The following is a 12,620-nucleotide window of genomic DNA, read 5'->3' as shown; positions in this document are numbered from 1 at the left end:
TGCTATTCCCTGCATAGACAGTGACTCAGATCAATAGTGATGATGGGTTTGTGATTGTGTTTGGCCCCTCACAATCTTCCTTTCAGTCTAGCTGAACTCAGGTCATGGCATATCTTTGCATGTCTTCCTTGGATGAAAACAGAGAACTAAAATTCCAGCTTGTGGGAGAAACAAGAATGCAGGAGAACAAATTCATTCATTTCCTTAAGCCTTACAAGGTTTCCTGTTCAAAGAGTCCCTACCTCACTATTTGCATTCATTAAAAGAAAGTGTTTAGATTTTACGTCATTACAAGGAAATCTGCAATCCTACAACCTTATTCCACTTGGCTAGGTATTTCTCTGTGCCTCAGTTATGTCTCTTTTGATCAATTGAAAAATGTCTCTTCTAAGCAACAGGGCTGAGCACAGTCCCTGGCATGGGGAAGAGCCTAGGGCTTATTTTGTAACAGTGTCTGCATTCCTTCAGAGAAAAGGAAAAAAACCCAAACATTAAGCTACAGCTTGTACAAATTCTACTAGAACAGAAAAAGGACACGATGGTGAGCAGACAAGAAGTAAATTAACAATTTTCTAAGTCTGACCTTATTAAAATGCCGCACACGACAAAGCTGCTATGAGCTTAATTCACAAAGAACTCAATGACAGTGGGATTTCCACAGAATTTAAATGAGAAAAAGTGCTTAGAGCAAGGGAAGCTCCATAGTTTCCCCCACATTTCTATACTCCCTCTTTGCCTCGTAAATCAGGGCATTTTGAAACCATAGATTAAGTAGTGAGCCATGATAAATTAATAACCACAAAGTCAGTGTTTTTGCACTGCATTGCCCGTAGTCTGCCTTGCCCATTTTCAGGGACTACAGTAATCAGTGAAGGGAAATAAAGGTCACTGCAGAGTAAGGCTGCTGAAGCCTTTTTCCTGTCTCTTCTTTTAAGAGTGATGAAGAGCAACAGAGACTCTTTTGTTGAAACACCAGCAATTTGTTTGTCTGCTTATGCTGTATGGGCAAAAACTGTGTCCTCTTACACGTCTATATTTAAGTCGTCCAAAACAACCATGAAGCTACAAGCTCAGTAGTACTGCCAATGGTTCTGGTTTTTCCAGTTCCATTTTTTTATGCATGAACATTTGATATACAAAGCACTTAGAATAGATGTTAGACAATTTTCTGAAAAATGAACACAGGAAATAAGATAAATTATTTTCATCTATTCAGGGGTGGTTTTTTTTTTTCATTTCTCAAAATAAAACTTTGCACTCCTTTGGAACTGTGGATTACCTAGACTTTCAGTTTTGAGACAGACACCAGCCTGGGATACCAAGTGTCCTGGCTTAAAGGATCTATTAAATGAAAAATTTAAAAGCCTTAGAAATACTTCTAATTTTCAACCACAAACATGTATGGACTTCCACAAACTCATAATAATACCATACTAAAAACTGCAGCAGCACTAATTTACAAGGAAAGTATTTTCTAGATACTCATTAGACTTAACTCCTAAAAGGACTATTAATTTTTTTCTTGCTCTTTATCTTCTGAGCTTGGCATCATTACTATCAAATTCTTGTCTTGAAGGAATTCACCAATTAAATAAGACTTGTATATAGTGCAGGGGGTTCTTTAGGTCAATAACATTTTTGTGGATCTGTCTGGTATTCTTTTATGGTCTGCTTTCTTTCATCTAAAAATTTCTTTATTGACCCCTGACACAGTTTAAATACCCAACATGGATGGATACAACAAGCATTGCATCATATTCATTTTTTTCATGTTCTATTTCCTCATATTTCTAGCAAAAACAGAATCACTGTCAGAAGAGGGCTTCTATGCAATCTATAGTGTGCAGGCCAAAAAAAACCAAGACCCACAGTGTTTATTTTTCAAACAACACTGCACAAAATCACCACTGTGCATGTTTCAAGAAAGTTAACTTTTCTCAGGGAAATGTTTCCTGCATCCAACATAATTTAACTGTTGACGTAGGAGGTAAAGGACTAAACAGATCTCCAGACTACCGTCCCTGCATGAATGAGACAGTGACCCATGACATTCAGCTCTCAGAACACTCCAGGCATCAGGACATCTGATTTTATTAAGATCTGTAAAAACATTAAAAACTACAAACCCACATAGGAACATGTATGACAGCCTGGTATTTTTTAAACTGTTTCAGATCCTAACCATGCAAAAACCTGAAAAGGAACACACCAGGGCACGACAATTCCATCACACACCTAGAACCCATACTGGCCTGTTGGTTACACTATTCATCTGCAGACAAGCAGTGGGCACAATGTCTAAGAACAGATCACAAAAGATCTGAGATGAGGGAAAGTTTTGCAATAAATTAGGAGAAAAGGAAGACAGAATAGAGGAAAGTACTACAGTAAGTAAAAACGGGGAAAATAGAAAATTTTCTTTATACACTATGCACAAATTCTATATTAAAAATTATGAAAACATCATTTTTCAGATCATCCCAAAATGTTGGTTTTTTTTGTTTTTTCAGTGTTTCTGAAGCTCCTTAATATTCAGGCTGGGTTTTGAGGTCAGAGTTTCAAGTCTGGGAAAAAAAACAGCTGTTGATCAGCATAAAGTGTCCCTCTTTATTAAGACTTTTGCATTCCTAGGATAACCTACCACCACAGTAATGGCATCTTTCACAGCAGACACACAGTGACCTTCCAAGAATTTCTTCTCCTCTTTAAATACCAACATCAATGCCTAAAAATAGTTGTTATCAATCACTACTTAGCCTATCAGAACAGGAAGGCATTCATTTTCTGACTCTTATGAATTCTCAATTCCTAATTAGAAATTCTTGTTCATAAGCTTTTTTACTTTTTTTAAGAAAATTGAATAGCTATATATGAGATGTACTGCAGGCACACAAAACATGATTCATCCTACTTCTTCCAAGAGTAACTCAGCTTGGGATAACAAGCATTAGACAATTCATACAGACTCCTACTCAACCATTCAGACCAGAAAATAAATGGTTTTTATTAATCTGAGTTACTCTAGTATGGATACAAAATGAATCCAGTTTCAGAGTTGGCCAGGATACAACCCCCTTTAGCATGAGCACTGCTATTTAATGCTCTGGTTGTTTCACATCTGGGATACAGCACTATTTGAGACCTAAATATCTTCCTGGTATGTTCTCTCTAATTCAAGGAACAGCTCCAGCCTAATCAGTCCATTGATGCTTCCTACAGCACTGGGTCCTAACTTTTTTTCTTACAGCACTTTGCCTCTTTTAATTGGCCCTGCCTTTGCTCTGTGATCTATGAGGTACAAACCAACACCATGTGATGTGCTGCAAGCACAGACTGACACTCCCAGAGTGTCATTCAGCAGCTGCTCAGGACATTCCTGACCCTGCTTATCCAAACCCTATGGGGCTGGTTCAGTTACATTGCTTGGGGAACACAAAAGGTTGGTTGGCAGTTAAAAATTCTCTCATCCTATGACTCACAACACACCATGACTACTAAAATCTCTCTCTCATTCTTCTCTGGCATTCTTCACAGATTAAACCCAGATTCTGAACACTTACTCTCAAGCTCTAAGATTTGGCCAAAATTTCAGCTGTTTATGAAAACCAGGCCAAGTAGTTCACATAGCCCTTAAGTCACCATGTTCAAAGCTAATACACTTAGACTACAAAATTATTGCAGAAATTAAAGGATAACCATTTGTTTCATATTCTGGAAACTGCTTCTTCCAGAGGAAAACAAAACATAGACCCTTAAAAAAAAAGCAACAGAACATGCCATATTTTACTACAACTTCTTTTGTCTTTGCATTTAACCAGTTGGTTGAAATCAACTATTAGAAAAACCACTGCCAAAAAAACCCAACACCTATTGCCTTATCACAAAAGCCTCCTTATGCAGGGTGAGTTGATTTATTTATGTCAAATCACTTGACCAGAACTCCACTTTCTTGCAGCAGTTTTCTTAATCTTTCATTCACATCTTTTTCATGCTGTCTTGATTTAACACAGTGAGGTCTGGGATCCAAAGATTACTCAAGTCACCCACTCTTCCCACAGCTGCTAATGAGCCCTAAGTCCTGCCTCAGTACATCTGTTTGTTTTTGAAGTTTGGCAATCCTATGGGTGGAGAACCTTAAAAAAAAATGATGAGAGAAGAGAGGCATTAAGTGTGCTTGGTCTAGTGTTTCATTGGCCATTTTTTAGCTTGATACTGTGATGAAAGCCAGAGTACCTTTTCAGGGGGTTATTTAAGAAAAAAAAGCCTGGAATGTTATGGAAAATCCAGGTCTGCAATTTAGCTTTCTTCTTATGTAGAAAAGAGGCCCATCAATGATCTAAATAAGCAATACAGCTAGAGACTGAAATCCAGTAGTCTGGTACTATATTTGAGGTGAACCATAATGTCTACATTAAAGAAGAGAAACAGCCCAATAACTTGCTGGATTAGCACATTCTCTGCCCTAACTTGAAATAAATACTCCATGACTGTCTTGTGACAACATGACTTTTTCCATAGTCTAAATCAGTCATTCACCAAGGTCCTAAACTAGTGAAACATTCCCACACTTGTTTCCGGTTGAAGCATGAGTAACCCCATTGCTGTGGACTGGGTATGTGATAAAAAGTTTCCTAAATAAAATTTTTCATGTTCAGATTTACACAATATATTTTAAATTTAGAATAAGACTCACTGAAATCAGTAGTCCTAAGCAGATATGGTAAAAACACTCCACGAAAGTGCTACTTACATCTCAAGCTCTACATACATTTAACATCACCATTTTTCTTCCTTTTACATTTAAGTATGCAAGTATTTGCCAATTCTCAGACATACACACCAAAAATGCTGTAATCAATTGTTTGGGTACCTGTCATGTCGTACAATTGGTGTAGGCAGGACACAGGTCAGGAGCCATCCAAACTCAGCCAGCGTGTGCAATAAAGGTCCATAATCTGTTTTAATTTCACACCCCTACATTAATAATTATAAAAAGTAGTAAAGAGACTCTGTACAGGTTTTGTTTGCATTTCTACACAATTACAACACCTCCCCTCCCACTTTTAATGAGATAATCCTCTGAGAGGACATCAAGCTTGTTTGATGGAGATTCATTATTTCAAACTGAAAACAACTTGAAAAGTTCAAGACTACAAAATCCATGGAAAACAGAATTTATTAACATTAGGTATGGGCCCTGACTCATCAAGACATAATTCAAAGCACATCTCACTCATTAAACTTGTCACTTTGCTAAATTAGTGTCTAAAACTTTTTAAGCACCATAATTACATGTGTCAATCGGCATCTTTACACTTTTTACTCCACATGTGAAGAATAAGCATCTCAGTTAGATACATAGTTAAGGTTTTGGTAGGTTTTTCTGTGGTTTTTTTTTTAATAGAGAAGTTTAGTTTGATGTTGATTTTTTCACATTGGTAAATGTATTTATCATTGGATATTTCAAAAGTAAGACCTAAATCCAACAACAACTGCTTTCAGATGTCATTGATACCAATAATCCTAAAAGAGTAGAATATTTCTAAACAGTAATTTAAGTAATTTTATTGCTGTAACCTACTACAGCAGTACATGTAAGTTTATTAGGAAACCCAAGTCTTTCATATTTAGCAGAAAATTTTCATAAAAATACATATCTGAATACCATACTGAATTAATTCACTATCAATTTTCTCTTGTTCTGTTTCCAGTTCTACTTTCTCCTCCTTTTTAAAGTATACCTCACACTATCAATGTGATCTGCACTTGCTGAAACTACACCTAAATTGGTCTGAAACACAAAGCCCCCCCCCAACATTTTCTTTGGTGGTTGTATTTGTTGGTATGAACATTTACAAATGTCAGGCCAGAATTCCTCCAGCATATTTCTTTTATGCATATTCACCAACGCTCACAAATCTGATTTCATTTTTATGATTTGTGGCTTTAGTTAAGCCTATGCAGGTGACTTCAGGAAGCCATCCTTAATGTTTATGGAACACGGGTACCAGCATCCTAAAGGAAAAAACAAAGAAAAAAACAAGTAGGAAATAGCATTGCTAAGTAGTCACCTATTTACCTCAATGACTGTCCATTGTTCAACAACTATTGCATCATTTCCTTTCCTATTAGAACCTGGAACCCCAGCACCTTCTTCTTCGTAGATAAAGAATCCTTCTAAAGATTTGGGCAAATAGTCCCCTGTGAACATAAACATTAAGTTTTAGGTTAATAGATTACCAAGACATACACAAGATGTTTCTTTCTCACTGAACAATCCTCTAAAATAAATGACTCAGCAAACTCAAAATTGTGGTTATTTATCCATCTAGTTACAGCTTGGAGTGTGTAAATCAACTTATTATTAAAATCCCTTTTTTCTATACAAATTGAACTATGAGCTATTTTCTCAAAAGCATTAACCCCTTCCATACTCCAATCTGAATTCCAGTTTCCTGTATTCAACACATCCATTGCAGAGGATGGGCGTGACCCTTTTTCTTCAGCTTCAATATTGTCTTCCTGACAAGAAGCATGGCTTTTGGTGTGGTGGGAAAGAGCATAAAAATGAGTGAACCATGAAGTGCAAAGCTCAACTACATATGTAAATGGCCACAGGAAGAGCCTGAAACAAGTAATTGTAGGAGGATTCCTGACGGGAAGGAAGTTTCAGAGCACAACTCCCTGACTCACATGTCAAAGCCTGGTAGCATCCGTTTGGCCCAAACTAACACTGTGCATCAAATACTGGTTCATTTTCTGGTTTTGCTTCTCCTAGCAGCCTCTGGGAAGCCTTTTGTGGAGATTTATCTTGACAGCTGACTAAAACTAATTTTGTACAGTAAAATTATGTAATCCTCAAAATATCAGCTTTAAGTCTCCTTGAATGCTGGATGAGGTATGTTATTACCTGCGTATTAAAGACGGGGAAGTTATTCATGCACAGAAGAGCAGACAGCTCTCTCTGTGGGGAATGGGAAGACTGTAAAACTGTTGTTGGACAACAGCTGCAAAGATTAATTTCAACAGCTGCCAAAACCACCCCTCAGTGAACTGTAACAGATCTCCAGAGAGTTCTTTTCCAGCTCTAAAAAAACTCTGTATTGAAAACTACAAGTCTGAATTCTCACCTCTCCTCCCCCAAAGGAAATTTGGTTCTTCCACTGAGTTAAATAAATAGGAGTAACAGCTTCAGAGCAAAAAAGATGACTACCACAAACTGTGACATTAGACTGTTCACGCACACAAAATATGCGGTTTGAGAGGGACTAGCTGCCAAATTCCATCAGAAGTAAATCTATGTTGATGAGCTTATGTGCCTCTGAGTCACTAAATTTACTGCAGAGCTACAGAAACACAGTGATTCACACTCAAAACCATGGAGAACAATGAAAATTGAAGAGCTGTCATTAGTGTCAGGTTTTTGTTTTTGAAGAATCATAATTTAACTTGCAAAGATCTTATGTTTTACATTTTTTAAAACTTCATTTAAGGCCTTCAATAATCCAAGCCTTGTAAAGGGGACAATGAGTGCATATTGTTTTAAATCAGAATTATCAGAAAAAAGCGTAAGACATAGTAAATACAACAACTACTCACACTGACAGTAATTTTACCCTCCTCATATAATTCATGTAAGAAGCAGAAAAAAATGACTTATGAGAGCCACTGTAATACATTATTAATTGCCTATTGCACTTGATAATCAGCCTAAGCATTGCAAAAACTGTTTAAGGTCCCCAGGACATTTTCAACAAACATTTGACACGACTTTTCTCCACTGCAACCCTGTATTTTGCTTGCTTACACTGGACTACAATAATTAATTCTAAAGGAACACAAACAACTTGCAACTTAGTACAAGCAAGACAGGTACAAATCCAACCAAAGTATCACCTTAGTGAAGTATAAAGTCTAGGCTTGCTATTAGTTATTATTACTAATTATTAGTTAAAATAGTTAATTGTTTTGGAATTTACTAAACATGTCAGCTTGTCTTGGTCCATACCCCTAATGCTAGGTACTACCATTTTCTTCACTTTTTTGCAAGTAATTGTACAACAGTAGCTACCTACTATTTTTTGCACACTTTTAACTTCTGGCTTTCAGACAAATTCAGTTCAAATGGAAATTAATCTCTCAATTACACATTTTATCAGCAACAGAGTTTGAGAGTTCTAAATGCTTTTCATCCCATTGTTTTCTTGAAAAACCAAACCAAACCAAATGAACCAGCACAAAAGGTTTATTTTGTTATAAAGCTACACTAGTTTGCTGCTTTGGAAATTGTCAGTTTGATAAAGCAGAAATTTCAATTACTTAGTCTATTATGAATTTGTAGAATCTGATACCTAAAACAGGAGTAATTTATTTTCTGGGCAGTTACAGATCTATCTGAACATGTTTACATATTGACTCTCACATCAAGAAACAAAATATGATAATTTCTTTCAAGTCACACAGTTCTGTGTAAACAAGCAAAAGCTTCATGATGTCCTGGGACAGTACTCACCTTTAGAAGTGTCCCAGTGTACAAAAGAATCAACTAAGGACAATCCTTGTTTATAATAAAATGTAGTTAATTCTAGCCAGTCTGCTTCCAATGTACTAACAACTGGCCCCTTTCTTGTTACTTTCATAGACAAAACACCTTCATGGTAGGTCCAGCAGGTAGAATCATCATCAAAAACATTGAAGACTGTATAGAGCTTGTCTAAGGAGAGAAAAAGGAAGAATGAACCTCAAAGACAGTGCTCCAAACTTAGTAATATTACTAATCTCTTATTTTAAGATAATTTTCTAATTCTGCACAACAGTTTTAATAATTGATTCTTGATGTGGCTTTGATCAAGAACTAAACACACTCAGGACAAGGTGTGAGGGGAGGTACACTTTGGGATATGAGGAAAATGTGAAGGTATTACAGTTGGGCTGTCACTGGACTCTTCAGGTAGTTGGGGTTTGCATAAAGAAAACATACAAGGACTAAGGAAAACCCAGCGGAAACAGGCTTCATTTCTGCCACTCAAGGAACTGCTGGCTACAAATATTTGCAAATATAAAAATTAAAGACAATTTTCTAAGTTTGCAAATACAAGGAATGCCTTGTACTGATTTTTACCCATTATTTTCTGAAGCTAAGTACCAGTGTAATTAGTCGCCTACTGGGATTTTCCCATAGTAACTGATGATCAGTGGAAATTAAGGATACAAAACCAACATATCCTCAATTTGTTTTTATCTTGGTATTAATACAGTACTGTAACAAAACCAGTCACAAACAAGCACTCATTAAAAGTTAATAGATCCACAGCATTTTAGGAAATCACTGGTGCAAGTTATGAAATTCTTACTATGTGTGTTCTACAAACACTTGCGTGTCACTGGTTTGGAGAAGTAACACAAAACAGTTGCCCAGAAATATTCTCAGATTGCCTAATACTGCTGGGCAGCCTAAATCAATGCAAACCAACCTCTAAACATGGAAGTTTTCACACTGTCAAAACAAAGGAATTTGCTTAGATGACCCCACTTTCTAGGCTCCAGAAACAGAGATTAATTCCAAAGAAGGACTTGTACTCCAAGTAGTCTGAATCAGTATCTGGAAGAATCCCTCTCTGTTTTGAGAAGTGTTACTACAGCCACTGCAGGTAACATCAGGTGCCCAGAATAAGGTAAATTAGGAACAAAATGTTGAACTTTCAGTAAGAGATGACTCTTTTCCATACAGTTTTATCACCTTCACAGGTGCTTGTATTAGATGTGTTTATCCTGACAAAACTTAATTTCTTTTCCCACATATTGAAGTGAGATCACTTATTCTTCAGAAAAAAAGAAAATTGTTTCCCAATACAACTACTCAATTCCTCATGTCTACCAGAAATTTACCTCTGCAAGCAATGCATTATAGTGAAAATTCAAGAGAATAGTTCAAAAAGCAACATAATAGTCAAAACTCATACGCCATGAACCCCAATCTGTAACTTGGACACAGTTTTGCCTCTTTTGAGCAGAGGTAAATGGAAGTGGCACACTGGCATAGCAGTACATATCTACACATATGTAAGACTGCCTTGGAAAATTCACATCAGGATTTTTCAAAATGATGGTTACATAAAACATAGACCAAGAAAGGTGGTTAAGTTTCATCTTATGAACTCCAGTGATTTTCTATCTGACTAGTGTAGAGAAGCCTGGCATATCCTTGCCAAAGCTTTTTCAAGAGTTTCCTGAGAACACTGCACGTAGGGGATGCACTGGCTGCTTATCTTTCTGGTTACACCAGTCTGCACAAACAGTGCTCCTGAACAGAACAAGAGTTTTCCACTTCTTCCTTGCAGGACTTCTATTCTGCTATATATAGCAAACCCACTATTTCAAGCTGTAAGGAAAGAATTAAGCTTTAACTGATTATGATATAAAGGCTCTCTTGTAGGAGAACTGCTTTTAATCAAGAGTTAAAAATAAGAGGAGCATTGATTATCTCAGTGCTTAGAGTCATTCTCACAGTCTACAAACTGGAGAGGCTGCTTTAACAGGAGAGTGAAAAGGTTGCTTTTGAGAGCAATTAAAACATGTCCGGCTCATCAGGGAAGAGCCCATTATGTCAAAATGCAGCCTGACATGGAAGTTTCATGCTGCCTGCTTTCCACACAATACTGTCTTGCATTAGTTCTCATACTTAGATTACATCTTCCTTTTTACCTTCTCCTCTTAGCAGCCAGGAGGCCTTAGAGTTTCAGTACCAGAAGCCAATGTTTCAGGCCGTTTTTTACACAGACTACACCAAGCATCTCATTCTTCTACAACTAAGCTGTCTATCACAGCACCAGCATTTTTTCAATTATGCTTTTCATTCCCATACTTCTAATGCTTACTTCTCTCTAATAAATTCATTTTGTAACAATTATTGTCTTTGATTTCATGGTCAATGCATTAATTTAAGTGATCTCTTTCAGAACACTTCTTGAAGGCACATTAACCAGAAAGAATCCATTATGAACGGATTTATTTGCTGTACATTATGTGAGTTGCCTGGAAGCATGCAGAATTTTGGCTCTAGCTGGAAGGGACTCTCTTTGTTGTCAGCTCTGAAACAGGCACAACTGGAATCACACAACATACTTGGAAATCATTACATGTTTATAATACAATAGTAAGTAAAACTACATGTGCACTGCAGAAAATATTTTATAACAATTGCATCCTTCTAAAAGGAAGGATTTTTAGTGCCACATGTTTGTTATACACATATCAAGCAAAAACCCTTTCTGTTTGCACCACATTTCAAGTCACAATTACACCGTGGGCAATTTTGGGGGGGTTTGTTTGTAGTTCTCTTTCTTTAAATTGCAAACTAGAATTCTGACAGTAGATCTATAATACTCCGTATGAAAAGTGAAATATTTTAATATATTACCACAGCTCACATACATAAAGCAAAAGGTAAGCTCTCCTTCTGCTTCTTTTACTGACAGCTCTTTCAGATATATGTACGCATGTGCATATGTAGAGGCATCTTCCAAAAGCCGTATTTGATACAACAGAAAATGCTGTTCTTCTATTTTTTCCAACACCTCAACAACTCAATAAAATACCTTATTTCTGCAACAAACAAGCAGCATTTATTACCATGTCCTTTTCGTGGTTTAGAAGGGCTGACGTCTTTTCCAAACTGGAAATCTGAATCCTCTAACAGTCTGCTTTCTCCATGCATTTCCTCCTCTACCCCACTCTCAGATGAGTGACCACTCAACGTCCCTTCATTCCAGTTTTTATAGTTTTCATCAAAGTTTTCTCTTCTGTGTTCCCTATTTCTTCTGCCCAGTGTTGATTCCAGCTCTGCACCTCCATCTGCGCTTGTTCCATTACAGGCTTTAGGCTCAGGAAAATGTTGTGTTACAAATCCCACAAACTTCTTTCCTCTTTTAGCAGCTTCATTAACCTGCAATACAACAAACTTAGCTGCAGAATCATTTTAGAATTGCATGGACCTTTTTCTTCTTTAAAACCTGTACATACATGAACTGCTTAACTAAACTGCTGAGAACATAGAAGGCGTAACATTGTATTATAGAAGGGTGACTCTCCTTTGATGCTGCCCCTGCTTCAAAGTAAATGGAAGTTTTCCAGCATGTCTTTGGAGTCAGGCCAGGAAAGGTGGCCAACACTGGGAATGACTTCAGAGTATACAAAGTCCTTCATTTAGAACAAACCCAAAGTATTTTATTTACTGTGTTGTATTGGTAAGCAGTATAGTAGAGCAATAAATAGTATTTCTCTAAATAGGTGATGCTAGTCATACTAAAAATAACGACCTCCAAAATTATAGAAATATCTCTGTCTTGTGCTGCGAGTCATTACCCCCTGGTTCCCTTGGGGGCTACTCAGCTTCATTATTACTGAGGACAAGTAGAGTGCATGAGCAGAGAAAGGAGGGAGCTAGAAGCAAATTAAAATCCTCTCAACTCTTTCAGCCAGTGATGTCTTTTTCTCTGCACTGAAGTCTCAACACACAACTGTAACATCTATGCTACCTGTGAGATGTGTCTGCTCTTGAAGGCATTTTTTCTTCCTGGGTTAAGGAGCGCTGCCATTTAGGAAGGTGACCCCACTGACAC

At 37.0% G+C, this 12,620-nt stretch overlaps 1 protein-coding gene across 2 annotated transcripts in view; it reads right to left on the bottom strand.

Annotated features, from left to right (window-relative positions):
* RFTN2 (raftlin family member 2) overlaps positions 1–12,620 on the bottom strand; it is a 31,806-nt gene that overhangs the window by 10,116 nt on the left and 9,070 nt on the right. For both annotated transcript variants that reach the window (XM_010406571.4, XM_039554672.1), the window contains 4 exons: positions 11,632–11,944; positions 8,513–8,713; positions 6,080–6,201; positions 4,871–4,974 (listed from right to left, as the gene is read on the bottom strand). In XM_010406571.4, the coding sequence (XP_010404873.1) occupies positions 4,871–4,974; positions 6,080–6,201; positions 8,513–8,713; positions 11,632–11,944 (740 nt within the window). The remainder of the gene's footprint in view (positions 1–4,870; positions 4,975–6,079; positions 6,202–8,512; positions 8,714–11,631; positions 11,945–12,620) is intronic.

The sequence above is a fragment of the Corvus cornix genome, chromosome 7 (genome assembly GCF_000738735.6).
Source record: "Corvus cornix cornix isolate S_Up_H32 chromosome 7, ASM73873v5, whole genome shotgun sequence".
In the NCBI taxonomy this organism is placed as follows: Eukaryota; Metazoa; Chordata; class Aves; order Passeriformes; family Corvidae; genus Corvus; species Corvus cornix.
This window is presented reverse-complemented; position numbering and strand designations above follow the sequence as displayed.